The 26,645-nt window shown below is 42.7% G+C and overlaps 1 protein-coding gene across 1 annotated transcript in view; it reads left to right on the top strand.

The window, feature by feature from the left end:
- LOC310705721 (uncharacterized protein) overlaps nucleotides 1-18,883 on the top strand; it is a 28,263-nt gene extending 9,380 nt beyond the window's left edge. Inside the window, exons 3-10 of the mRNA XM_083500496.1 lie at nucleotides 160-272; nucleotides 2,183-2,402; nucleotides 3,208-3,345; nucleotides 4,606-4,740; nucleotides 6,611-6,691; nucleotides 12,676-12,788; nucleotides 13,869-14,067; nucleotides 16,642-18,883. Coding sequence (XP_083356622.1) covers nucleotides 160-272; nucleotides 2,183-2,402; nucleotides 3,208-3,345; nucleotides 4,606-4,740; nucleotides 6,611-6,691; nucleotides 12,676-12,788; nucleotides 13,869-14,067; nucleotides 16,642-16,856 — 1,214 coding nt within the window. The 3' untranslated portion in view covers nucleotides 16,857-18,883. The remainder of the gene's footprint in view (nucleotides 1-159; nucleotides 273-2,182; nucleotides 2,403-3,207; nucleotides 3,346-4,605; nucleotides 4,741-6,610; nucleotides 6,692-12,675; nucleotides 12,789-13,868; nucleotides 14,068-16,641) is intronic.
- Nucleotides 18,884-26,645: the final 7,762 nt, after the last annotated feature.

The raw sequence follows: 26,645 nt of genomic DNA, 5'->3' as shown, positions 1-26,645 counted from the left end.
TTGTTTCACATTGTCCTTAAGGACCTCAGAACTAATGAATATTAGTTTATCTATCTGGAACAGCAGCAGCAGCAGCAGCAGCAACAACAACAGCATAAGTATTCTGTACTAAAAATGTTACCTATAATATTAACTAAATGGTTCTCTTATTCCTTATAGAAGGCACAGCCTATCGTGGAACAGCCAGGATTACAAATAAGAAGTACATACCTCAGTTCAGCAACAAATCAAGTACAGAATTTCAGGAGCTTCAAAAAAATGTCACCGAAGAGGTATCATCTGCAGCATTTAAAAAAATGAAAAGTAATTTGTTAAAAGCACTGAGCATAACCAAAGACAAGCATTTTTAAGCCGCATTGATTTCAGTGAAACTGACTTAAAAATGAACTTAATGGTTCTTTAGAATCCAGTGGGACTTAAAATGTTCACATTTGCCTCGACCAGAGTTTGTGCAGGCCAGATGATGAATTTAGGCCCCATTTCAATAATTCTTACCAATGGGCAGGCCCCCTCAAAATCGCAGGCCCTCTGTTCTGGCCTGGGCTGGAGTATGCCCATATTTTCAGTGCTCTCTTACTGATCCTCAGTGGAGTAACGTTAAATCCCCCTTTCCATGGCACAGCTATGACTATGTGCTTCCCTGAGACTGACGACAGATTGGGCAAACTTGATCCCTTTCAGCCATTTCCCAGCACACCCTTGCAATTGCATGGAAGGCAAACTGGGCCCTGCTAGCCTCGCCTCTTCCACCCACATGCAGAGTTGGGGTGAGCTTGGCACCCCTTTACATAAGTTATCTCCAGCAGGGCTGGCAGGGACAACATTGACAGACATGGCTCCCCCCTCCACATGATTACCATTTCATGGAAGAGAATGCTTGAAACAAGGTGGTACTTTCTGTCAGCTTCCCAACCTTCTGTCAATCACAATCCTGAGGTAAACCCAGGGAATCGCCACACCCCTCTTAACTGGTTTGGCAGTCTTCTCTTTCCAGAAGATCTCTCCCCTCCTGACTGAAATGAGATCCAAACAGACTGTATTCTCACAGCTTCTCCCTCTCCTTGCTCAAACTCAGCCCTCTAGTTAACTCCTGTCTGAATATTCTCACAAGACACTAAGCACTGTCTTTCTATCTTAAGCTCTGAGACTCCCTTCTCTTGCTGTAGATAATTTTCTCAGAGTGGATGTTGTACACACAGAACCAACTCTCAACTCTCCCCCTCGTCTTCTCTCTATCGCCACACTCTCTTAGAAAGGCTCTTTTTATTTTCCCTCCCAAAGTACTGTCTCCACCCACTTCTGGCTCGCTGTCTTGGTAGCCAATCAGAGAGAGGCTGCAGCACTCTGGTGGAGTTCTGAGGTACTGCATCACCAGACTCCGGTCTAGCTCAGCTGTCTGTCACAGCTGTCAATAATAGTTTGTGGCTTTTGGAGGTTGGCTTGGTTTTGTAATGTTATGATCTTTGCTATTTATGGTTATTGTTTTCAATTTCTGGGTGTGTAGTAAGTTACCTAGATGCCATTTGGTATTAGAAAGCTACAAAGCAATTATTTATTTATTAGTAGTAGTAGTAGTAGTAGTAGTAGTAACAGCAACAACATAATGTCTAATCAGAAGTAAGGGCCAGGAACCTTGATTTTATGTTTGCTGTCTGAGATAAGGAAGCCTCAGACAACAGGAAAGAAAAAGACGCTTGGGAGGAGTCTAGTGGGCTGTGAGAGATGTGGTGTGGGGCTCAGGAGAACAAAAGTCAGCAGCTCCTTAGATTCAAGGATGTTGCACCAAGCTGGAGCATCCAGCAGAATCTGGATAATTTTTCAAAAAGTCGAAAAACAAGACAGAGTGGTAAGGAACTTGCGAATTTTAGGTCTGTGTTGAATCTTGGCCTTTCAGACAGTGTTCACATTCAGCCCCTATCACCCCTTATCATGGCCATGCCGTCTGGGGATGATGGAAATTGAAGTCCAACAAACTCCAGATGCCCACCTATGCAATCCATTCTCCGTTGTGAGGCCAGAAAGAATGCCTTTATTTTCTATTCTCGGGTACAAACCTGCCTAAGGCCAGACTTTTGGCTGTTGACAGTCTGAGATCCAACATTTATGGGAAGAAATGATAAACAAATTATTCTGAATATTATGCAAAGCATAGAAAATAATGTCAAACCTGCCACTTTTACAGATAATAAACAACTTGCCGCCTTCATTGAGAGCATTAATAGATTCTGGGAAAATGCGTATAACAATAACTGAGATTAGAAATGGCAGTGTGATTGTGACCTTCATCATCGAGATGGTTCCAGATAGAAATATAGCACACAATGAGGTGGAAAGGGCCGTAATCGAAGCCTTAAACAAAAGCAGGCATCTGGATGTAGACCTCACTCGGACTTCCATAGAAGGTATGGTCTTTCTATTATATGGTAGGAGCATAGGAAGCTTCCTCATATCAAGTCAGAATATTGGTTCATCTTACTCTGTAGTACCCATACTGACCGACAGGGGCTCTCTAGGGTTCAGACGGGAGCCTATTCCAGGGAGATGCCAGAGTCTAAACCTGGGACTGTCTAAACGCAAAACGTGTGCTGCCTATCCCCGCTTAGCCATGGCTCTTCAGTCAGTTTATGTGTGATTCAGCCAGTGCAGATGTGCCAAGTCTGCATTGCCTTTCCTGGTCTGCTTCACAGTTAGTCTGTGCTCATACAGTGGACAAGACGTGCTTATTTGAACATTTATATCCTGCATTTTTAAGCAAATAAAACATCCTATGCAGTTAACAACAGTGGAAAAATAGTAGCAAAAATAGTGATAAAATCATGATGCTACCCCAGAGTGTTTCCCAGAAGCAACTGTTAAGTGGGGCTGGGGGACCTGTGGTCCTGTAGATCCTCCTAGACACTAGCTCCCATCAGCCCTAGCAAGTGACAGGCATTAAGAGATCCATTTGGTGGCATAGTTCTGTGCATAGCTGTCAACTTTTCCCTTTTCTTGCAAGGAATCCTATTCGGAATAAGGGAATTTCTCTTGAAAAAAGGAAAACGTTGGCAGCTGTGGTTCTCTGTGTGTAAATAAATTACGGATTATATTGTATGCCAATGAAAGTGCTTTCTCTTTAAAAATGACAGCATGCATATAAGCGATTGTGGTGCCTTTTATGTTGACCTTCGTGCATTAATTTTGTTGCTCTTTTATTGAAATTTGTCATAGTAATCCCTGCCTGTCAGCCAGGCAACAATGGCTGTTCTGAATTTGCCTACTGCATCCCCCAAAGCACAAATTATTCCTGTGAATGTAAGCCGGGATTTTTGGATCTGAGTCCCCAGGTGCCAGGAAGACAATGCGAAGGTAAGAACGGGGATTTCTTCAGAGGGTCTGCTTATTCAACATTCATCCTGATTTGCTTGCCCAAAGATTACACAATGGCTAGGCTATATCCGGTCTATACTGTATGAGTATTCATTCTGATTTGCTTATGGCACAGCTCTATGCTAATGAACATTCATCCTGTTTGCAGGGTGTTTATGTGTCCCTCATTCAACCTTCATTCACCCCATACTTTTCAATGTATCTCCCTGTCACTTTCCAAACTGGAAAAAGTCCAGATTTTTAAAAAAGTGGATTTGTTGCCCTAGGGGTACAGGGTGCTTTAATTCATTTTAAATACATAAATCTGAAGTTTCAGTATGTGCTTGAATCCCTCCTACAAAATACTGACTGGAGGTTTTTTTAAAAAAAATAAATGACAAAGAGGGAAGAAAGTGATGCTGATCTGCCTTGATTCAATAGTAGAGATGAGAAAAGTGCAATTTTAGTGTTGTTGGGATGAAGATGGGACTAAAGGTTGTCTAGCTTCCAGTTTTATTGTGGGCTGGTAGGCTCACTGGGCTGTAGAAGAAGAAGAAGAAGAAGAAGAAGAAGAAGAAGAAGAAGAAGAAGAAGAAGAGGAGTTGGGATTTGATATCCCGCCTTTCACTCCCCTTCAGGAGTCTCAAAGCGGTTAACAATCTCCTTTCCCTTCCTCCCCCACAACAAACACTCTGTGAGGTGAGTGGGGCTGAGATACTTCAAAGAAGTGTGACTGGCCCAAGGTCACCCAGCAGCTGCTTGTGGAGGAGCAGAGACACGAACCCGGTTCCCCAGATTACGTGACTACCGCTCTTAACCACTACACCACACTGGCTCTCAAAAACTGTATTTGCGGATAGTCTGCATGTGTGCAAACTATCAGTTTCAGTGAGAATTGCCTCTAAACAGCAATACACCATCCTGTGTTTTAATCTGTAAAAGCACTGATTCCCAACCCACTTGTTCTGCAGACATGCTTCTTACTTCAAGAGAGCTTTCCCAAAAACAAGTGCTTTGAGGGTCTCCAGTGAAGAGAAAACCGAAGTCTCACTGTGTCCCAACTGCAGAAGGAAAGGTGTCTTTCACAGTTAGGCCCATCTAAAGATAGGGAAGGGTTGCAAGAGTTTTGAAAGTTTCCCCTGGAGGATTACAACTACTCTTCCACATGTATAGAACATGAAATTCCTTATTTGCTTCAATGCTAGAATTTATTGCTATAGCAGAATATTGCAGTTGTTTCTTATCCCATCCCTCTTCCAGATATAAATGAATGCAAGGAAAATAACGCCTGTTCCAAGTTGGCTGCGTGTGAGAACACTATTGGCAGCTATAAATGTCAATGTTATCCAGGCATAACAGATCTGAATACAAGTAATCCTGGAACAGAGTGTCAAGGTTAGTGAATATGACCTTCCCATGATATGATAATTAAAATTATAACGCTGTATGGCTAATTAAATGATTAAGGTTTAAGCTTCACTGCTTCATCATGGGATGCACATGTGCACATCTCACTGCACATCTCACTGTGTTTTTAGCACAATGCAGGCTAAATTTCTCCAGCTGCAGTGCTTCATTCAAGGCGCGTTAGAGTAACATGAAGTGTAATGGAGTGCACGGTGAGTTTGTTGTGCAACAGTTTCAGTAGGTAGAGCCATGACAATCTAAAGCTAGTTCAAGGAAGGTCTGTTTGATAGAAAAATCACCCCTGGTGTTGACCTTCATAATGCCAGATAAATGATAGGAGGTACTTCCAAAAGCATACTGTACTCCCTTGTGAATTTGATCTGGATTCTAGCACTGCTTCTGAATCACTAGCACTACTTGCATTTTCCTGAGTTGGCGCCAAGAGGCTATAACCCCCACTTGACATGTTGCTTAGCCGAAAGGGGTTTCCTGGGTTGAAGTGGCTGGGGGACCATGCTGCTGCCCCTACCCCATATTTCCTCTGAATCTGGATGTCTCACAAGGGAAACCTATGCATGTAAAGGTTGACAAGTTTAGGCTTTTCTTCTGCAGATGTCCTCTCTTAATGTGTGGACATTGGTGTAGGGAAGCTATACAATGCCAGAGGGAGGGCAATCCTTGGTGTCTCTTCAATTAGTAGAGCCGATTTTGCATGAGTACTATGTGAGGGTGGCTATATAGAATTTGTGACGCCAGTACAAACTACTGTCAATGTGGGTTTGGGCTAGTATGCTAAAAGCATATTCCTGTGAGTAGTGATGCTTAGGACAATTGCACATGGATTTCCAGTGACTGCCATGTGTCAGATGTACATACGCATCATCTCTAAATTGCTATTTCCAAAAATGGGTGTATTTGGGTCTGGAATTAGGATATGCAACAAACCTTTTGGTATTACAGTGGTACCTCAGGTTACAGACGCTTCAGGTTACCGTATTTTTCGCCCTATAGGACACACTTTTTCCCCTCCAAAAATGAAGGGGAAATGTGTGTGCATCCTATGGGGCAAATGCAGGCTTTCGCTGGAGCCTGGAGAGTGAGAGCGGTCAGTGCGCACCGACCCATCTCGCTCTCCAGGCTTTGCGGACCTCTCCGCAAGCAGCGGGAACGCTCCCGCTGCTTGGGGAGAGTTGCCAGCATCCCGAAGCCTGCGCGCACTGAGATCAGCGTGTCCAGGCTTCGCGGACCTCTCCGCAAGCAGCGGGAGCGCTCCCGCTGCTTGGGGAGAGTTGCCGGCATCCCAAAGCCTGCGCGCGCCGGGAGCCAGCGCTGGGCTCCCACGGCTTGCAGAGAGCTGCCTGTTTGGGGGCTGGGGTCGGGGGAAGCTCAGGCCGCCCCAGCCCCACGCCTGGGGGAAAAATTTTTCCCCCCCTTTATTTCCCCCCCAAAAAACTAGGTGCGCCTTATGGGACGGTGCGTCCTATAGGGCGAAAAATACGGTACATACGCTTCAGGTTACAGACTCCGCTAACCCAGAAAAAGTGCTTCAGGTTAAGAACTTTGCTTCAGGATGAGAACAGAAATCGTGCTCCAGCGGCGCGGCAGCAGCAGGAGGCCCCATTAGCTAAAGTGGTGCTTCAGGTTAAGAACAGTTTCAGGTTAAGTACGGACCTCCGGAATGAATTAAGTACTTAACCTGAGGTACCACTGTGTTCTTTGAAATCAGGCAGGGAGTACAACTTTCATAAGCTGCATTTCATATTTTGAAGTTTATATTTCAGTTACATAAATGGCAGTTCAGCAAGCGGAGGAATCTTATCTTTTACATGATTAATTTGGTTTTGTGCTTCTTTTATAGACCCCATCTTGTGTCTGAACATGCCTAATATTTGCTTGCAATCCACTGTGTGTGTTTCCTTACAACGTGACATCTGTTCAAGTATGTTGTAAATATGTATTATGAATTTTTTTAGCCACTGTAAGATTAGATTGCTTAAATACATGACTACAAATGATGTTTTGTAGAGCAGGACTGGGAAACCTGTGAACTTCTGGGTGCCATTGGGCACCAACTCCCATCAGCCCCAGCCAGAATGGCCAATGGCCAGGGAGCCTGGCAACTATAGACCAACATCCTTTGGAGGGCCATGGGTTCACCATCCCTCCTGAATAAGTTGGGTGCTCTTCTGACAGTTTTACAATGAATTTTTTTCTTAGCAAGTGTTAAGACCATATTTCTTTGAGCACATCAACATTTTTTAGCACATGAGCAAAAATAAAATGTTTATTTATAATTGTTAAGCGTATAAACAAACAGCTCACTTTTCAGTCCTTTTAGCTGGTTCACAACCACCATTAAAAATAATCTAATAAAAACATAAGAATGTATTCTGGAGTTGCATATCCAGTCATAATATATCTAGACTGGAAGGCTGTTCACGCTGACCTAATAAGCAAGTAACACTAAGTCAAGCCATGGCTTAGTGTCAGTATTTTTTTCTTTTTCTTTCCCAATTTCCTTTTTTAAAAAAACTTTTTTTATTCGAAATTAAAACAAAACATATTATCCAGAAACATATCATCCTTATTTTCCTCCCTCGCCCCACCCTCCCACACAAAACACCCCCACCCCCCGACTTCCCTCAGTTCCAGTCTTTGACTTCTGTAAGAATGTTGTTTTCTGCATGTTACACAGATGTATAGATCCTTAAACTATTTAGCTGATTATTATCAATAAAAAGTTTGTGAATGTTTATTCAAAGCCAGCCAAGGAGTCCAGTTCGCTTTGTTGCGTCTTCAAATACTTTGTAAAGGGTTCCCATTCATCTTTAAAGTCACAGTTATCCTTGTCCCGTAGCTTATGTGTCAGTTTTGCCAGTTCTGCATAGTCCATCAATTTTTCTTGCCATGATTCTTTAGTTGGGGTTTCTATTTCACGCGGCGTTTTCAGCGAAACACTAAGAGTTCCAGGTTTTTCAGTGCAGTCCTTTTTTAATGTGAGCTATTTACAGGCATTACAAAAGAAACAGTCCATACAGAGTACTTACAAACGAATACTCTCCACCACAGCACCACCACACTACAGCACAACCACCACACCCCCTGTTAAACAGGCTTTCCTTTTTAAAACAGGTGATAGCCAATTACACTAATCACACTCCTGCTGAGTCACTCTGACCCAGCAGAGTATTGCATCATCCTGTTGAAGCCTGCAGACTTATCCAGTATCCTGCGAATCCCAACACTCCTCCTTAAGTCAAAGGCTTGAGACCCAATAATTCTCTTAAGTCTCGAAATTTAGGAGCATCCAAACATTTTGTATACAAATCTGCCACATTACATTTTGTGTTACAGTGCTGTACTTTTAACACATTTCTTTCCAAAGCATTTTTCACATTTCCGTATCTTATCGCAATATGTTTACTCTTGCTCTTAAAGTTCTGTTGGTTGGCAAGCTGTTGTGCAGCCATGTTGTCACTTAGAACAGTGATTGGCATTTTAGAAGGTATTCCAAGCTCTTTTGTTAGGCAAGCAAACCACTCTATTTGTGATACACATTCACTTATGGCTGAGTACTCTGCTTCACAAGTACTTGTGGCAACAAATGTTTGTTTCTGGGATTTCCACTGAACCAGGGCATTTCCAATATATATGGCATAGCCAGTGGTAGACTTTCCATTTTCTCTGTCCCCCCAGCTGGCATCAGCGTATGCATACACTTGCTGATCATATCCTGTATCCAGAACCAGTTTGTAATCTTTTGTGCCTTTCAGATACCTTAGGATTCTTTTAAGTGCTACCCAATCTCTCTGAGCCGGGTCTGCACTTCTTTGGCTTAACATGTGCACTGCCAATGTTATGTCGGGTCTTGTCCAGCAACTTAAATATAACAGAGAACCCAACAGAGAATGAAACGCTGCTGCATTCTCACACTTTTGCCCTTCTGGTTCATTTTTGTACTGGGTAGTTATGGGAGTGTCAACCTCATTTGCCCTCTCCATTCCATAGGTCTTCAGTAACTTTTCGATTTTTTCCTTCTGACTCAGAGAGTAAACGCCCTCTTCATTTCTCTGAACCTCTACTCCTAAGTAATTCTGAATCTCTCCCAAATACTTCAGTTTGTATTTGTTACCTAGGCTGTTTATAAACCAAGACACTTGCTTTTGTGCAGTTGTTATTAGACAGATATCATCAACATACAAAAGTAAATAACAAACACTTCCTTGCACCATTGCTGAATATAAACAGGAATCAGCCAGGCTTTGTTTGAATCCCATCTTTTTCAAAGTTGTGTCTATGCATTCATGCCATAGACGTGCACTTTGATGTAAACCGTATAGTGCCCTTTGCAGTTTTAACACCATGCTGTCTTTTTCTAGCTCATAACCTGGTATTTGCTGTAAATATACCTCGGCGTCAATAGGAGCATTTAAATATGCTGAGGCAACATCAAAATGATTAACTTTTAACCCTCTCGGACTTGCCATTGCTAAAACTGATTTTACTGTTTCAGCCTTTGCTGTTGGGGCAAACACTTCATCATAATGTATCATTTTCCTCTGTGTAAAGCCCCGTGCAACCAACCTGGCTTTCCTCTGACAACTACCATCAGCCAGCTTTTTCACTTTAAAAACCCACTTACAGCTTATGGGCTTTTTACCTTTAGGCAATTCTGTAGGTACAAACACATTGTTGTTTAGCAGAGAGTTATACTCTGCCTGCATTGCCTTTAACCACGCCTCTTTCTCTAGAGTAGGTAACTCTTGCACTTCTTCAAAGTTTTCTGGTTCAGTTACACAAACCTGTTTTATGGTGGCTGGGAACCCATAACGGTCTGGAGGTTGACCTTTATTACTTCTTGCAGACCTCCTTGGTTCATTAATCTCACCCCCTGGGCTACCTTCAGGACTGCTTTTGGGGTGGATTGACTCTGTAGATCTACCTCCTCCTGTCCCTGTTGCACTTTCTTCTCTCCCCTGCTCCATGCTAGCAGCTGGAGAAAAATGCTCAACCTTTACTTCCCCCCTTTCAGCTTCTTTCGGAGAGCTGCCAATTCTTAGCTTTGTTTCAACTGCCTTATCAGGTATGCTTGGCAGTAAAACTTTTTCTGGCAGCAGGTTTGCATGTATCTTGGGCCAATTTCTTTGCTCATTAAAGCTGGCTGATCTACTATAACTCAAAAGGTTTTTATCATCTTCAAACCTGTAGGCTTTCGTACCACTTTCATACCCAAGAAATAGCAACTGCTGTGCCCTTTTCCCACCTTTTCTTCGGTTTTTCACAGGTATGTCAACCCATGCCTTTGTCCCAAATATTCTTAAATGTTGCAAACTGGGACTTTTGTTATAGAGAATTTTATAGGGTATGTCATCTAGTACCCTTGACCACAAGCGATTCCCAATATAATTCGCGGTCTTAATACTTTCAGCCCAGTACTTAATTGGAAGATTTGCATCTGCTAACAATGCTTTCATTTGTGTCTGCAAGACACCTCCCCTACGCTCTGCTACTCCGTTCTCCTGAGGCGTGGCCACATTGGTAAGCCTATGTTTAATCCCTTGGGCACGCAACCAGTTTCTTAGGGAGCTTGCCATAAACTCCCCTCCCCTGTCTGACTGAATAGAGCACACCTTTTCACCAAGTTGCCTTTCTACCCTTCTTACCCAGAACTTCAAAGTTTGGGCAACGTCAGACTTTTGCTTTAATGGATAGACCCAGCCAAATCTAGAAAAATCATCCACTAGGATTAAACAATACTTGTTGTGGGAGACACTTGGTGGAAAAGGACCAGTTACATCAGCATGAATCAACTCCAGTGGTTTTTTGGTTTCTCTTTGGCTTGCTCTTGCTACTGGGCAAGCCCTGCTTTTAACCTCCTTGCAGATATTGCAGTCTAAGTAATTATCACAACTTTTTATGTTTTTCATCCCCCCACACAACTCCAATGTTTTGTTTAGCACCTTATAGCTAGCATGAGCCAGACGCCTGTGCAGGAGATGAATACACATATCATGGGTTGGGACATTTTGCACATTCGCAACCTTAGATTCACACTGCAGTACATACATATTAGTTCTAAGGCTAGCATTTGCCAACACTGCCCCCTTTTGCTTTATCTGGCACTGGTCTCCCACAAAATTTACTTCAAAGCCTGCTTTTGCCAAGTCAGGAATGCTCAGGAGATTGTTTTGCAGACTAGGCACACACAACACATTCCTGAATGTGTGTCCCAGCTGTGGGAACACAACCTCCCCCTCACAAACCACATTAGCTTTCTGGCCTGTAGCAAGACTTACATGTTTTTTGTTTGAAGCCCTAGCATCAGTTAGCAATCCTTTTCTTTTACAAAAGGTTTGAGAAGCTCCACTGTCCAGAACCCACAGCTCCTCATTTTCTTGACCATCTGCAGACACCCAAGCGGTAGACTCCCTCTGCTGCCTCCTGTGCTTCTGCTGTTTTTGTTGTTTTCTCGGGCAGTCCCGCAGCATATGTCCACTGGACTTGCAGCAAAAACACCTTTTTACTTTGTTGATCACCGGCTGGTCTGCAGCAGCTCCTCCTGGCTGTTTCTCCGGCTCCTGACACCTCTGCTCTTCCCGGCTGTTGTTCCCTCTGGGATGCTCCAACAGCTGGGCTGAGGTCATCTTTCGCTCTGCACGCCTGTCCTCCTCTGCATACAACCGTCCGGTCACGTATTCCAGAGTCAGCTTATCAGTCTCTACAGACTCGAGGGAGTTGACCAGCATATCATAGCTGTCATCAAGGGAACTCAGGACTATAAAGACTTTGTCCTCTTCCCCCACAGGCCTCCCTCTTAAGGCTAGCTCCTGGAAACAGCCTGTTAGGAATTTTAGGTGGTTTACCAGGGAGTCCCCCGGTTTCTTCCGACACCGGTACAGTCTCCTGGTCAGTGTTATCAGTGAGCCAGCCGTCTCTCGCACATGGACAGCCTTGAGCGCATTCCACGCCTCACTTGCCGTCACCTTATCAGCTACGTAGACTAGCTGGCTATCGTCCACTCCAAGGATGATCGTAGCCAAAGCTTTCTCATCCTTTTCATCCTCCTCAGGGGGCTGCGGTGGAGTTTCCACCACCTTCCATAGGCCCTCACGCTTGAGGAAGTGTTGCATGCGGACCGACCAGATGCTGTAGTTCGTGGCCGTCAGCTTCTCCAGCAACACGCCAGTTCTGGACTGCTCCATCCCTGCAGCTCACCTCCAGCACCCACGGCTAGATAACTGCCACCTGTACTCTTGCGCAGCGGAAGCGTGCTGGGCCCATAACCCTGTCGCGTATTTCACGCGGCGTTTTCAGCGAAACACTAAGAGTTCCAGGTTTTTCAGTGCAGTCCTTTTTTAATGTGAGCTATTTACAGGCATTACAAAAGAAACAGTCCATACAGAGTACTTACAAACGAATACTCTCCACCACAGCACCACCACACTACAGCACAACCACCACACCCCCTGTTAAACAGGCTTTCCTTTTTAAAACAGGTGATAGCCAATTACACTAATCACACTCCTGCTGAGTCACTCTGACCCAGCAGAGTATTGCATCATCCTGTTGAAGCCTGCAGACTTATCCAGTATCCTGCGAATCCCAACACTTCAGTCTTCCATCCTTGTGCTTTTAAAACTCTTGTGGCCATTGTCACATATATGAAGATGTTTTTCAGCTTTTTTGGCAGATCTTAGTGGCAGTATTGAGGGGTTCTCATAGAGATGATTATAGCTGCTGCTGCTGCACTCCCCTGAACCTGCTGATTCTGCCCCAACACAGTTTGGCACAGAGTTACATCCAAACCTGGGGTTGTGGTTTGTCTTGTTCCAGACAGGCATGAGCTGTAACCAATGAAATATGGAAAACTAGTTCTGAGATGGAACTGATTGAGGTGTTAATTGTGTTGCATTTCTTTTCCAGGCAAACAAGCATTTGCTTGCAGAATTTTATTCAAAAACCAGAGTTTTACACCTGACCTTTATAATCCAGAAAGTGAGATCTATAAGAATATGTCTTACAAAATCAGAACAACTGTGAGTTCTTTAACATTATCCCTTGTTGCAGTCATTATCTTTTGAAGAAGCATTCTCAACACAACGTGCAAATCTGTTTCAAACCAGTATACACAACAGCAGCAACAGAATGTGCCCCCCTATCTGAGATTACGAGATTGGGAATATTTAAAATCATACCCTAAAAGCATAACAAACAAAATGCTGCAATATTTAGAACCTTTGGGGATCAGTAAAAAGCACCATGGAATAAAAGTCTCAAACTAGAAAAGCCATAGTAATTAAAAAATAATAATGAGTGTCTATGTCTTTATGCTTCTTGCCCAAGGGTACCCAACCCAAAACCAGCAACATACCCTAATATTTCCAGTCCAGATAGCAAATCCTTATACTTCTACACATGTTGTGTGTCTTTCATCAGTGCTGACCTATCCCACAGGACAGTGGTAACTGGGGCTCACTGATTTCTGTGAACTGGGGTGGGATGGGGGGGGCATGAGCAGAGTGTGACAGGAGTCCAGCAGGAGACCTGGAACCAACAGCGGGAGTGGAATTCTTGGATCTCTATGGGAAGAAGTCTAGAACAAGGTCAGCTTTTAGATTGCTAGATGATTTGCAGTCAGACAAGGGTTTCTGACTCCCACTTGTTTAATCATAGTAATAACAAAAAGGCCCTGCCACTCCACAAACAATTAGGCTATTAGAAACTCTGTTCAGTAGTAACTCAATATAGATTTGTTCTTGCATATGTAGATAATATATACCTGCATATATACGTATATGCAGGAGTGCAGTAGGAAATTGACTACAGTCCCTGAGCCACCATTTCCCATCTGACTTTGGGTAGCAGACCTTGGTACAGTATGGCAAAGAACTGCTGTCACATATGAGCTCTTACATATGAAACTTTAGGCTATTTATTGCACAACATTTTGGAAATGTTAAATATGTTTTGTTTAGACCAATCTCATGGTCTCTTTTATTTGTTCTTTTAAAAGAAGTCTGGTCAAAGTGAAAAGAGTTAAAGTTTGGGGGAATGGTGATGGTGTCTTGCCCGTTTCTTACGTATTGACAGTTTGGAATAAATATAAATGTTTTCAGGTTTCTAAAGGAATGATAATGAAGCTTGGAGATGACAACTTTAATATCGAAATGGTGGGATACCAAGCTGGAAGTGTGGATGCATATTTCGCATTTCTCCTGCAAGGGCAACAGTGGATTGGAACAAAAAATTTCACGGACTATTTAACAGAAGTAGTAACAAAAATGCTTGATAACAAGACTGCTGTAACAGTAACAGGTAATCTTGTTGTTCAGGGCACTACAAATATCTCTTGATCTAGTCAAAAAGTGTCCACCATGACAAGTTCCATCATGACCTCCCTCCCAAAGGACTGGAAGTTGAATTCCCAGATCAGAGGATGTATTCCCTTGGAGGCCTCCTTCAGATTAGTTCAGCAGCAAGGAAGGAAAGCTTTTCCTGTTTAAAAGATTATTTGGGAAGTGTGACTGAGGCTTGGAGGACACATACTACAAAACATATCTTATCGGGGGCTAGTTTGCCCTATACTTTCAGTGGTGAAGGGGCAATCCCCCGCTCACCCAAGGATCCTTTAAGTAGTGAAGAGGGAGCCCATCTCACCACAGAAAGGAACCTTTGTATCCTTTCATGGGTGTCCTCCAAGGTCAGTTCCACCCAAGCTTTCCACAGCAGAGGGGGAGTCCTCCTTGCCATGGAGTGAATCTTCAGCGGGGCTGTAACCAGAACTGGAGGACACACTCCATTGTGTCCTCTGAACCTAGTTCCTCTCCATCCTTTAAGTACAAAGAGGAATCCACCCTTTGTTTCCAAATGGATTGTTTGTGGTGTGGCTGTGTTAAGAAACCAAACTTTGAGGATACACCCACAGGGCATAGGTCCCTCTTCCTTGTAGGCTCCAAACAGGGCATAAATAAATGCCTCTTAAGCCCTAACTAAAGGGAAGGTTCTAAAAATGCCCAGCTCCAGTTGGCCAACAGGTTATACGTGCAAATATTTGCTGGCAACCTGAGAGGGGCATACAGGAAGCACAGCTGTCATCCTCAACTTGTTTGGGGAGTATTTGAGGAAAAGTGTAATGTTGCTTCACTCTCAGGTTGCCTGCATACATCACTCCCACTTTACCAACAGAAGGAGTGGTCTTTGCATTGTTTGATACTACACAAACTGCTGTTTCTAAGAAGCAATGGGAAATCCAGGGACTGTAGCTTTCCATGGCTACTTGGATTTTAGTCCATCATTCTCATGTGTACTTGCATTCTTTCTCTATTAGCAGTGAGTCCAGTCATGTGAAGGATCCATCCTTTGTTCAGGGAGATTAGGCAAGAAATAATATCCCATTTTTGTGTACTGCTTCAAATGTCTGGGCATTGTCTTGCTTGCATATTCAAAATCACAAGGTATGCAGGAAGTAGGTTTCCCTCCCCCTTTGGGTAGGATGTCCAGTGGAAGCCAAAGTAAATGTTCAGACCTTTTGAAATCTCAGTACATAAGACAGATTCAGACTTGCAGTGTTTACCTAGATAACAGACTGATGACGTTAGAATTCCTCATGCAAAACCAGCTTTGGCCATTTGCCACATTATGCTGTGCATGTAATTAACAAATGTGGTCCTTCTTTTTCTGTGCTAAATAGGAGGTGAACGGGAGGGAAGAAAATCCCAAGTGGGGGGTTTTAACCTTTTGTCCCTACTGCAATCCTGATCCAGATCAGGCCATCCTACCTGGACAAACAGTAGGTGCAGGAATGGGGCAGAAATCTAGATCAGGACTGTAGCAAGAGCAGTCACCTACTGTTTAGCAAAGAAAATACTGGCAACAATGGATAATTGCATGCTCACTGTAAAATGAAGGACGGGCTGGCAAAACGACCCAAACCTCCCTCCTCACCATCCCAGGTCATGGCAGCAGTGCTATTTGCTGGGGCCGGGGGCAGGTCTGCAGTGGAACATCTCCTTACCACCCACTCCTGGTCACATGTAGCTTAGTTTGGCTGTTTCGTGGCAAATTAATTTCCAGAGACTTTGCCAGCTCTGTAGCTTTTCAATAATCCACCAACTTAGAAAAACCTTCCCCAAACATAGGGCCTAAATGTTGTGCTATCTTTTCCATATACATTGTGGCACATTCAGTTTGATTGAAAGCTGATTACTCTTGTCTATAAGTAGTTTAAAATATCTGCCTGCAGGCCTCATAAAATAAAGTAACACTTGAGGTGTCACAAGTAAAACGTTAGTACAGTGAATGCTCGGGTTGCAAATGTGATCCGTACGGGAGGCACGTTTACAACCCGCAGCGCCCGCAACCCGCAGCGCCATGTCTGCGCACGCGCAGGTCGTGATTTGGTGCTTTTGCACATGCACGAGCGCTGAAACCTGGAAGTAACCCGTTCTGGTACTTCCGGGTTCAGCACAGTGCACAACCCGCAAAATGCACAACCTGAAGTGTCTGTAACCTGAGGTATGACTGTATTAACAAGGTCTAGTGCTCCCTGAGAAAATTTCCTATGATGCTGTGGAAAAAATAGTATCCAGTGACTTGTGCTAATTTGGGCCAGCCCTCCCATGAAGTAATGTGTGGCGGCCACCTATGACAGCTGACTTTCATGAAAGAGCAGCCAACTGTTATTTATTTATTATTGCTTCAAGGGAGAGGCACATGTAGGATTGAATGCCTCAAGTACTAAAAGGACTTGACTGCCTTAGATTCCATACACCTTGACTTTTTGGCATCGGGGCACCGCTTGCTGTTTGGCCTCAGGCAGCAAAATGTCTTGGACCAGCTCTGCTTGTTTCAGCACTAAGCTAATTTTTTGTTTCCACAATATACTTTCAGCAATTGCCACATCCCAGCAAGTGGAAGATCTGAAGCCAACGGAAGACAATTCAGCCTGGAAAACAGGAGTCATTGTCCTTGCAGTGCTCTTTAGCATTGCGCTGATATCTATTGTGCTGATGGTCACAGTATGGCTTTATATGAAGAAAAAAATGGGCAAATATATTATCGAACCTCAAGGACCCATGGGAAAGTTTGCCTTTCAGAACTTGTGAATGTCTCAGTTGCCTCCCAACTGTGGCATATTTTAACTCTGAAGTTTGCATAGTTATTAGAAAACAGACTAACCAGAACAGAAGACGAATGCCAGTAGAATCTGTACGTTATTTACATAAGTCTGACTAGAACTTAGAACTGCTGTGACTCAGTGGAATTCCCGTGTTTGTTCGAGGGAATAGGGCAAGACCTGAAGAAACAGAACTCAGCGTTGCATCAAAGGGACACTTCATCAGGACTAGAAATCTCACAAGGGACTTCAAGATAAAAGATAATGGATATTTTCAAGTATTTCACATTTTCAGACTCGGCTTACTTTTGCATGCAACAGAATCTTCGGGAAATGGTTTTGGACTTGAGACAGCCCAGAATGCCTTTCAGAGGTCCCCCACACAGTGTTTGCATTGAATAACTTGCCGTGTACTTTCATTTCTTCTTTCTAGTTCTGCAAAGCAGGAGCAATTCTATTGCGACATGTTGGTGCAAAACCTTGCCATTGTAAACCAAGCTTTAAGCATAAGGGAAAGTACTAGAACAATGAGAAGAGCTTTCAATTCATATTCTATAGGGCTATGCTGTGATTGCTTCTGTGAAAAATCTATGGACCCACACCCCATATTTGCTGGGAAATCATGTCATCCTTATGCTCAGCAGTGGGCTGCATGCATACCTTGCATGTGAAGGTTTTTCCAGACTGTCGCTATTTTCAGGTGGCATTCAGTCACACACTGGCAAATTCGGATTGTACATTATAATTGATTGGGATACCTTGCCCAACAAAGCTGGTTTCCCCAAAGACTGGAAAGTGACAGGAAAATGCACTGGGAACACTTGCTTTGATGCAGTGTCATGTAGCCCACTGGTCAGGACCCACTCATGAGCCATGGCCTGATCGAAGGTGGGTTTGCAAGAAGAGCACTACCACCATGCAAATATATGGCAAAAGATTAAGAAATAGGTCTGTAGATGCATGTTGGGGTTAAAAGTGAAAGGTTGAAGATAGCCAACTCAAACAAATCAGAATGAATGCTCGTTAAATAGCTGATATAACCTAGCCTCCCCTGAAAATAATCAGGATGAATGCTCAATAAACACATTCCTTGGAAGTGCCACCCGATTCCCTTCTAGGACGGTTGGTGAATACTGTCAGCTTGGGCAGGATTGATCAGATGGAAGGGTATGGCTGGGCTCACCCACTGTGTGTGAGAGAATGTGCCAAGTTAGTTCCCCTACCTGCAAAACAAGGCAGTCAGTGTGGACAGCTCCAGCTATCAGCTTGGTGAGTGATGGATGTGGGCATTCCCATCTCATACGGCATCATTTGTCATGCATGAACCCCAATCAGGAATAAATTGCCAACATCTCTATGGAAGCCTGTGCAGCTAATAGAACTTGAAAATAGGTAAGCAATAGTCCCGATATTCAAATAAATTATTTTAATTATTCCATGATAAATGGAATTAGCACAGGCAAATGGGCAATATTAATATGCTTGCATTATTTTTAGGCAGTGCGCAAGCTGTGAAAGATACATTTTTAATCATTTGAACTTTTGAACATAGTTAAATTAGCTCAGCGAACACAGACTTAATTATTGCGCACTGCATATGAAGATTAATAGTAATTTATATGGAGGCTGCTTTTTAATGGGATTTGAAAACAGATTGAAGTAAAATAAGCAATGTGCTGCTATATATGCTGCATCAGACTTGAATTTGTACAATAATATTTATTTTGAGCCTACCTGAGACGCATTTCTTTTACATGTTTCTCCAAAAAAATAAAAAAGTTTAGTAAATATAGACTTGCTTGAAACCTGCGTATTGCACATGGAGATTAAAATGTAATGTTAATAGTAATGTTGCTTGTTAAGTGTTCTTTGAAACCAGATTGAGGTTAAATTCAGCAAAATACCCTATTTTATAATATACCAAACTTGAATTTGTATAATAATATTTATTTTAAGGCTGCTAGAGACATATTTCTTTTCATGAAACTGTGGCAAATAAATATATTATTTTTACTATAGTGTTTAGTCGGGACTCAATTTTTGACTGTGTAAATGTACATACAAAGACCCATGGTTTTACTATCCTACCTCTATGCCTGAAATATATGGCAGTCTCATTACTTTTTATCAGGCTCTTTTAGTAGGAACTCGGGGAAACTGAATTCCCTTGCCTCTTTTAAATTAAATAATTGGGTTGTTTATTTGTCTGGTAATGAACAAAGCTGTGGCCATTTCTAATCCAGATCATTGTCTGCTTGAGTTTATTAATCACTTCTTACATTTAGCCGCTGCCCATGAGGGGTGTGTGTGTGTGTGTGTGTGTGTGTGTGTGTGTGTGTGTGTGTTTGGCACTGCAACTGGGCTCTCAACAAACAAACAAACAAAAAACTTTGTAGTGATTTCCCCCACCTTCCCCTCCCAAAAAAAACACACTGCTTTTTATCTACCTATAGTAACCAAACAATTAAACCCCTGTGTTGCAAACAATTATCAGAAATATCCAAGGCAACACAATGACCAAGTACAACAATGCAATGTCACTATAAACTCTTTATATAATCTATACAGAACCTTGAACAGTATGAAATATATGAAATATGCACTCTCTGCAAAACCAAATGAACAAAAATCTTATAAATTTCTTTAAGTCGCAAAATATGCACTCTTGATGGATTCTCTTGAAAAAATAGAACCAAATAAGTCTTATAAGTCTCTGAAAGTCTTTGTAGACTACGCAAGTCTCTTTTATGCAAGTCTCTGAAAGAAGCAATGGGTCAGATTCCTATTAGGTGAAAACAAGCCGTAAAGCTTTGTTTTATGACGTCCAACGCTGCTGAAGTGGTCCGCAAACAGACGTAGTGAACAGTGATTCCGGATATACCCACTGTTTCGTGGAATTCTTCTTCAGCACAGCAGAAGGATACAGAAATGTTTCATAAACCCATCTAAATGGTGAATGAAATTGTATAACAACAATTGCTTTGGGGCAGTGGTCATAAAGTTATCTACCTATGGCTTGGTTCACACGGCACAGGAAGCCAAACTATACATTGTTTTTATTCAGTTTGCTTAGTAAAGTGTTATCAGGACTTTTTTCTCTGGATTCCATCTGTGTTATTTAAGCGACTTTGATAACAATAATAGGATTGGAAACCAGAGATATTCAGGCATACAGCTATTTGGCCAATGGTGACCACCATCCTATATGGATAATATTCTGCGCTTGTAAGATATGATGTAATGAACTAAGATCATCATATCTTTTAATTTATTTTCATTATTTCAATTTGTATACTGCATTTCCGCATAAATGTGCCCTAGTGGCTCAGAACACGACAGCAATAAATTCAAATTGATTCACCATTACAGTAACAGTCTAAATACTAATTCATTTCAAAACATAACAGCTGAAATACATATTTCATTTTGCTAATATGGGCATTATAACATTTTAAACGCATTATAAAATAAACTCAATTTAAAACATATCAATTTACATAGCTGTCAACGTTTCCCTTTTTTTAAGGGAAATCCCCTTATTCCGAATAGGATTCCTCGCAAGAAAAGGGAAAAGTTGACAGCTATGTCAATTTATAACAGTTGGTTAAAATATGAGATCTTCACTCAGCACATACGCTTGTATCCCTTATCCCACACTCTCTGTTTAGTGCTCATTTTTAAAGCTTTTCTTTTTAATCATAGCTCATTACATTTCGTTGTCATATTTTTAAGCAGAGATAGTAGCATTCCGATGTCATAGGTTCGGCGGCAATAATGTGAAGTATTCGCCGCTAGGTGTCTCTGTTTGCACTCCTTTTATAGACAAGAACTCAATGTAAGCGGTTGAGTCATTAGAGACTTAGCATGGCAGGCAGGCTTTGTTGGTGCAACACGTGAAGAAACTGGCAGGGAAAGGCAGAACCTTCTTTGCTCACCTAAAATTAATTCCTTGTGCCAATACAAAGCTTATCTTACATGTAAAGCTAAAGAGGATTAGCAGGGATTAATTGCTATGTACAAAAGGTGTGCATTTAGATCCATTTTTGAAATACCGCCCCCCCCCCCCGTTTTTGAAAAACCCTATTCCCATTTACAACCAATGTAGAAAAGCAGAGTTGTCCAACATGGTTCTCTCTAGGTGCTGGTGCACTATAACTCCCAGCAGATTTAGCCATCACAGTGACTGGAAAAGGGTGAAGGGAGCTGCAGGCACCTGTTTTGGCTACCTGCATTGTAAAGCTAAGCAGGCAACAGCTTGGAAGATCAAAATTAAAGTAAGGGAAACTCCAGGCCTCTGTCTTGAAGCGCTTGCAGTATACAAGTATATCTCCTTTGGTGTGTTCTGAAATAAAAGATAGCCTGTGGAGCTATGAAATTTCAGAATAAGGAGAGGCGGAAATGAAAAGTAAGAGCAGGGAATGTATCGTAACACATGTACGTTTCTTTAAAACAAAGGGTAGCTGGCAAATCAATGTACTTTTTTGGCACAGCAAGCCAGGACAGGAACAGAATGTAAATGATAAGAGCCAGAGAGAGGGAGGTCTGGACAGGATCAGGTGTTAATATAGTTGGGAGCCAGGAAGACTGTGAACATAATAGCACACAGGCAAGTGGACAAGTTGGGTGGGGAAGCAGGGGAGGCCAGAGGTTCACATTACCCCAGTTCATGCATTTTTATGCATGTTACTTGCATGGCATGCAGAAAGTGGACAGAAAAGAGCCCCCCCCCCAAATAACACTAGAACTCAGGGACAATCAATGAAGCTGAATGCTGGAAGATTTGGGACAGATAAAAGAAAGTACCTCTTTGCATAGCGCACAGTTACTCTCACAAGAGGCAGCAATGGCCACCAACTCAGACAGCTCTAAAAGAGGGTTTGGTAAATTCATGGACCATCAGGCTACCCGTAGCTTCTGGATGCCAGTTGCTGGAAGCCACAGGAGGACAGAGTGATCTTGTGCTCATGTCCAGCTTGCAGGCTTCCCAAAGGCATCTGGTTGGCCTTGTGAGAACAGGACATTGGTCTACTTAGGCCCAGCAGACTCTTCTTATGTTCTTATAATCTAGACTGCAGAATCGCATTGTGAAATTCGGTGAGTTTCAAAGGATGGCTGTGTTTCCGTCTGTGTCTTGTTTTGGAAAGGGAAAATTAGGTATGTTCACTGCTAAATGCATGCTGAATTGAATTTCTTCCCCATCCTGACCACCAAGGCTTCTGAGACGACTGAGGAAAAGGGTGGCGGTGAAGCAGGAGGCCAAGTCTGGAGTTCCCTGCACACCCTGTTTATGAGAGTTCTGAGCAAAACTCTAGCAGGATTCCAAAACTGATAACTTGGTGACTCTGGTAAATGTATTAATTACTGGTATTTCTTCCTTCTAAGTTGCAGGCAGCTGTGTTAACTACTGGAGTCACACAATTTCCGATGGATGGCTGTGCCAGATCTTCACTGCTGTTTTCCAAGAATTTTAAACATCTATGACATTTTGCAGATACCTGAAGGCTGTTTCAGGAAGCTTTCAATGTTTGATGTTTTGATGTTAATACTTTGTTGGATGTGGGATGTTTATACTCCTGAATCATCAGCCCACTCGCCTTGCCGTGTCTTGATTCGAAAGCCAGTGTGGTGTAGTGGTTAAGAGCGGTGGACTCGTAATCTGGTGAACCGGGTTCGCATCTCCGCTCCTCCACATGCAGCTGCTGGGTGACCTTGGGCTAGTCACACTTCTCTGAAGTCTCTCAGCCCCACTCACCTCACAGAGTGTTTGTTGTGGGGGAGGAAGGGAGAGGAGAATGTTAGCCTCTTCGAGATTCCTTTGGGTAGTGATAAAGCGGGATATCAAATCAAAACTACTCCTCCTCCTCCTCCTCCTCCTCCTCCTCCTCCTCCTCCTCCTCCTCCTCCTCCTCTTCTTCTTCTTCTTCTTCTTCTTCTTCTTCTTCTTCTTCTTTGTTGGAAGCCACCCAGAGTGGTTGGGGCAACCTGATCAGATGAGCAGGATACCAGAAATTGATGATGATGATTTTATGGTTTCTCCAATCTTTGGCCTTCAGATGTTTTGTACTACAAACATTCCTTCTAATAGCGAACTCAGGTGGTGAGCGCTGCCAAGACTGTAACTAAAGTAGGACAAATCAGCAGAAGTATAAAAGGGGAAAAAATTTGGGAGGGGACTAAGGGGATGTGTCCCAAAACATCTCAAGAGGACTGAGCATGATCAGTGGACACGGAATGCTAAATGTCCGTTGACAGGCGTAGAATGAAAAAGGGGTTGGGGTGAGGCAATGGAATGCTGCCTCAGATCATGTCAGACCAATGGTCCATCTACACTGACCTGCAGGGGCCCTCCAGGGATTCAGGCAGGAGACATTCCCAGCCTGATCTGGAGATTCCAGGGATTGAACCTTGTACCTTCTACATGCAAAACAGAGGCTCTGCCACTGGGCATGGTTGTCTGTCTGCCTGGCACACAGAAAAGGAAGTCCTCTATGCTACAACATTCTGATGCAGGTCTCATCTGTCTGTTTAAAGTGCTGAACTGTTAAAGAGCGTCAGGAGCACAGGGAAAGAGGAGGCAATCAATGGATGTAAGGAAATTCACAAGAAGATCAAGCAAAGAGGGCCACGAGTCTGTTATAAAATGTGTGTTGTCATTTTAAGTGGTGGTGGTCCATACAGAACAGCCCTGGGTGTGGGTGGGTGCAGCATTCTCACAGAACTATTTACAAATGGCTGAACCCATCCTTAGTTTATATGGAGTATAGTGGATTGGATGACAATGTGAACCTATATAGGTAGGTTCATTTGGGAACTCGCAGTATTTCCACTGCTGTGTTACAAAAGCTCCATAAATAACATGCTGCTGCTGTTGCTATATCCTAATAGCATGCCTCTTGAAGACTGAGCTATATTTCTTTTCCAAACTCTTTGAGAAGTTTCCATTGTATTGTTTTAGTATTGACATGCTGGTTGCCTTGGGTGCCTTTGGAGGAACGGTGGAATATAAATAATATTCATTCAAGTACTCTTGTATGAGGTATATTTGAACTGATATGCTTCTGTCTGGTTTCCATTGTAAATAAGCTTTACTTGGATAAATGGTAGTGTTAAGGGGGGAAGGGCTGGACCAGTCGGAAAATAGAATCTGAAAACTCTAGCATATTGTTTTTCTCCAAGGACCTGCTTTTCACTTGTCAAATAAGGAAAGAAGTGGCACTTTCAAAAACATAATCTCCTCCATGTTGGCCTGGAGTCTTGCTCTTATCCTGACTCAGAAGAAAACATGCTGCCTCCTGAATCATCAGCCCACTCGCCTTCCCATATCTCAAATCCAAAGCCAGGCCATCTGGTTTGCATTGTTCTCACAAACTTTTATTCAGCTCATTTCAACAATCAGCACTGCACACTTGAGGTTGGCAGGTCAATACAGTGGTACCTCTGGTTACATACTTAATTCGTTCCGGAGGTCCGTTCTTAACCCGAAACACCACTTTAGCTAATGGGGCCTCCCGCTGCTGCCACCACACGATTTCTGTTCTCATCCTGAAGCAAAGTTCTTAACCCGAGGTACTATTTCTGGGTTAGCTGAGTCTGTAACCTGAAGCGTATGTAACCTGAAGCATATGTAACCCGAGGTACCACTGTATTATACAAAACAGTATTAGTGGTACATCATTAAAATTCTTGATGTGCTTAAAAGGTTAATTTATCTTTATGTTCTTATAGGCATTACAGTGGTGCCCCGCAAGACGAATGCCTCGCAAGACAAAAAACTCGCTAGACGAAAGGTTTTTCCGTTCGCGATTTGCCTCGCAAGACGAATTTCCCCTATGGGTTTGCTTCGCAAGACGAAAACGTCTCGCGACTTTTTTTCTTTGACTAAAAACAAAGACATGTTTTGTTTATAAAGTTAATTTATTTTCCCTTAAATTTTTGAACTGCTCTTTACAGTATGTGTGACTTTAAAGAGCAGTTAATAAACTGTTGTTGTACCAAATTTGGCTTTGTTTGGACTTTTTTTGACCATAGGAACGCATTAATTGATTTTCAATGCATTCCTATGGGATTTCATGCTTCGCAAGACGAAAAATTCGCTAGACAACAAAAATTGCAGAACGAATTAATTTCGTCTTGCGGGGCACCACTGTATACAAATATTTGGATTGCTGATCATTATTACAGTAGCTTGTGGTCATTTCTTACTTGGAGATATTGAATCAGCAACTAGTGATGATGATAGATGTTGCAGAGCCTTTTTTTTTTAAAAAAAGCCTGATTTATTGAAAATACTCAATAATTTAAAAAAGTATTTTAAATGCATTCTCTGTGTTAATTAGACTGCTTGATTTTTGTCATTCCCTTTTATCATTCAAGAAATCTTATGCTGAATTATTTCCCTGTTGTGCATCTCTACTCATTATTAGCTCTACTGATCTCTGGGAGAATCCTGTGGGTTTTAGTCAGAGTCATCCATCTTTTGTGCCTTTATGACGTATGAAGGAAAAATTAGAGTTGAGCCACACTGCTCAATAGTGCAGCCTAGTTATTGTGCATTAAGCTTTGCATTCTGATTACTTCTTAAGAGGAGAATGGTGAAGTCTGAAATACACTGCATTTGGCTCTAACAATATCAGTAACTTCAGAAAAGTCAATAATACTCAGAAAGGGCTTCCAAAATATCTGAAGTCCAAAGCTTCCTTTATGAAAACAAAATCAATCACACACCTCTTAACCCAACCTTTTAGTTTTTAAATTAGAAGTCACTTGGCGTGGGCAGGAAAAATCCTTGGAAGGTTCCCATGCCTTTTATCTTACTTGGACAGCAAAACAGTAGACTATGTATGCAGTTAGAGTCCTCATTGGCTTGTCTCGGTGGAGGGCAGAATTCTCCCTATTTTCTGGACCTATATTTGCAGGGCTGGCCCAATTATTTAGTTGCCTGAGGCAAAAGACAACACTGGCAATTGGACAGTATCTTTCGCAAAAGCCAGCAGGCTGACTTAGTGGATACAGAGCAGATTGCATGGTCCTCATAGCTCTGTCCTTCAGCACTTTCTCATTGCTTCACAACTCCAAGTAATTTCTGCCTGAGGCAGCTACCTCACTGCCTAATGATAGAGCTGACCATACACACTGAGAATCTCCCCTGAGCAGAGCTTTGAGGCTTCTAGATCTAGGAGGACTTTAACTAGACTGTGAGTGGATAATTCCGAACAACAAAACATTGTTCGGCAATGGAGCTCATCCTTTATATGTATAAGGTCTGAGGTTATCTCTCTGGCATATCCAGTTAAACATTTTCAGGCAGCAGGTCTAGAGTCCTTGGCCTTAGACTTTTAAGAGCTGCTGCCTCTCACTGTACACTGTACTGGACTAGACGGGCCAAAGATCTGATACTCTGTAAGGAAGCTTCTAATGGGCTGGCCCAAAGATTCATCACATCTGAGCCAATCCCATTTAATACCCTTGAAGTACCAGTCCACGTTCTCTTGACTGACTGCTGTGGTCTTATGCCATGCTGAATTGAACATGGGGAATGTTGGACTCCCATTAAGCTCATACCCATCAGTTGACCGACTTGTAGAATGGAAATTAAACTATAAGTAGTTTATGACCACTTCTAAAGCTTTCTTCTTCACAAAAGTGGTGTCACGTTCTTCGTCTACACCAGGGTTCCCCAAACTTCAGTCTCCAACTGCTGTTCGACTACAACTCCCATCATTGCCAGCTAGCAGGACTAATGGTCAGGGAAGATGGGAATTGTAGTCCAAAACAGCTG

This window comes from Podarcis liolepis (genome assembly GCF_965112155.1).
Source record: "Podarcis liolepis genome assembly, chromosome: 4".
NCBI lineage: Eukaryota > Metazoa > Chordata > Lepidosauria > Squamata > Lacertidae > Podarcis > Podarcis liolepis.
Note: the sequence above shows the minus strand (reverse complement) of the source record. Positions and strands in the feature narration are given on the sequence as shown.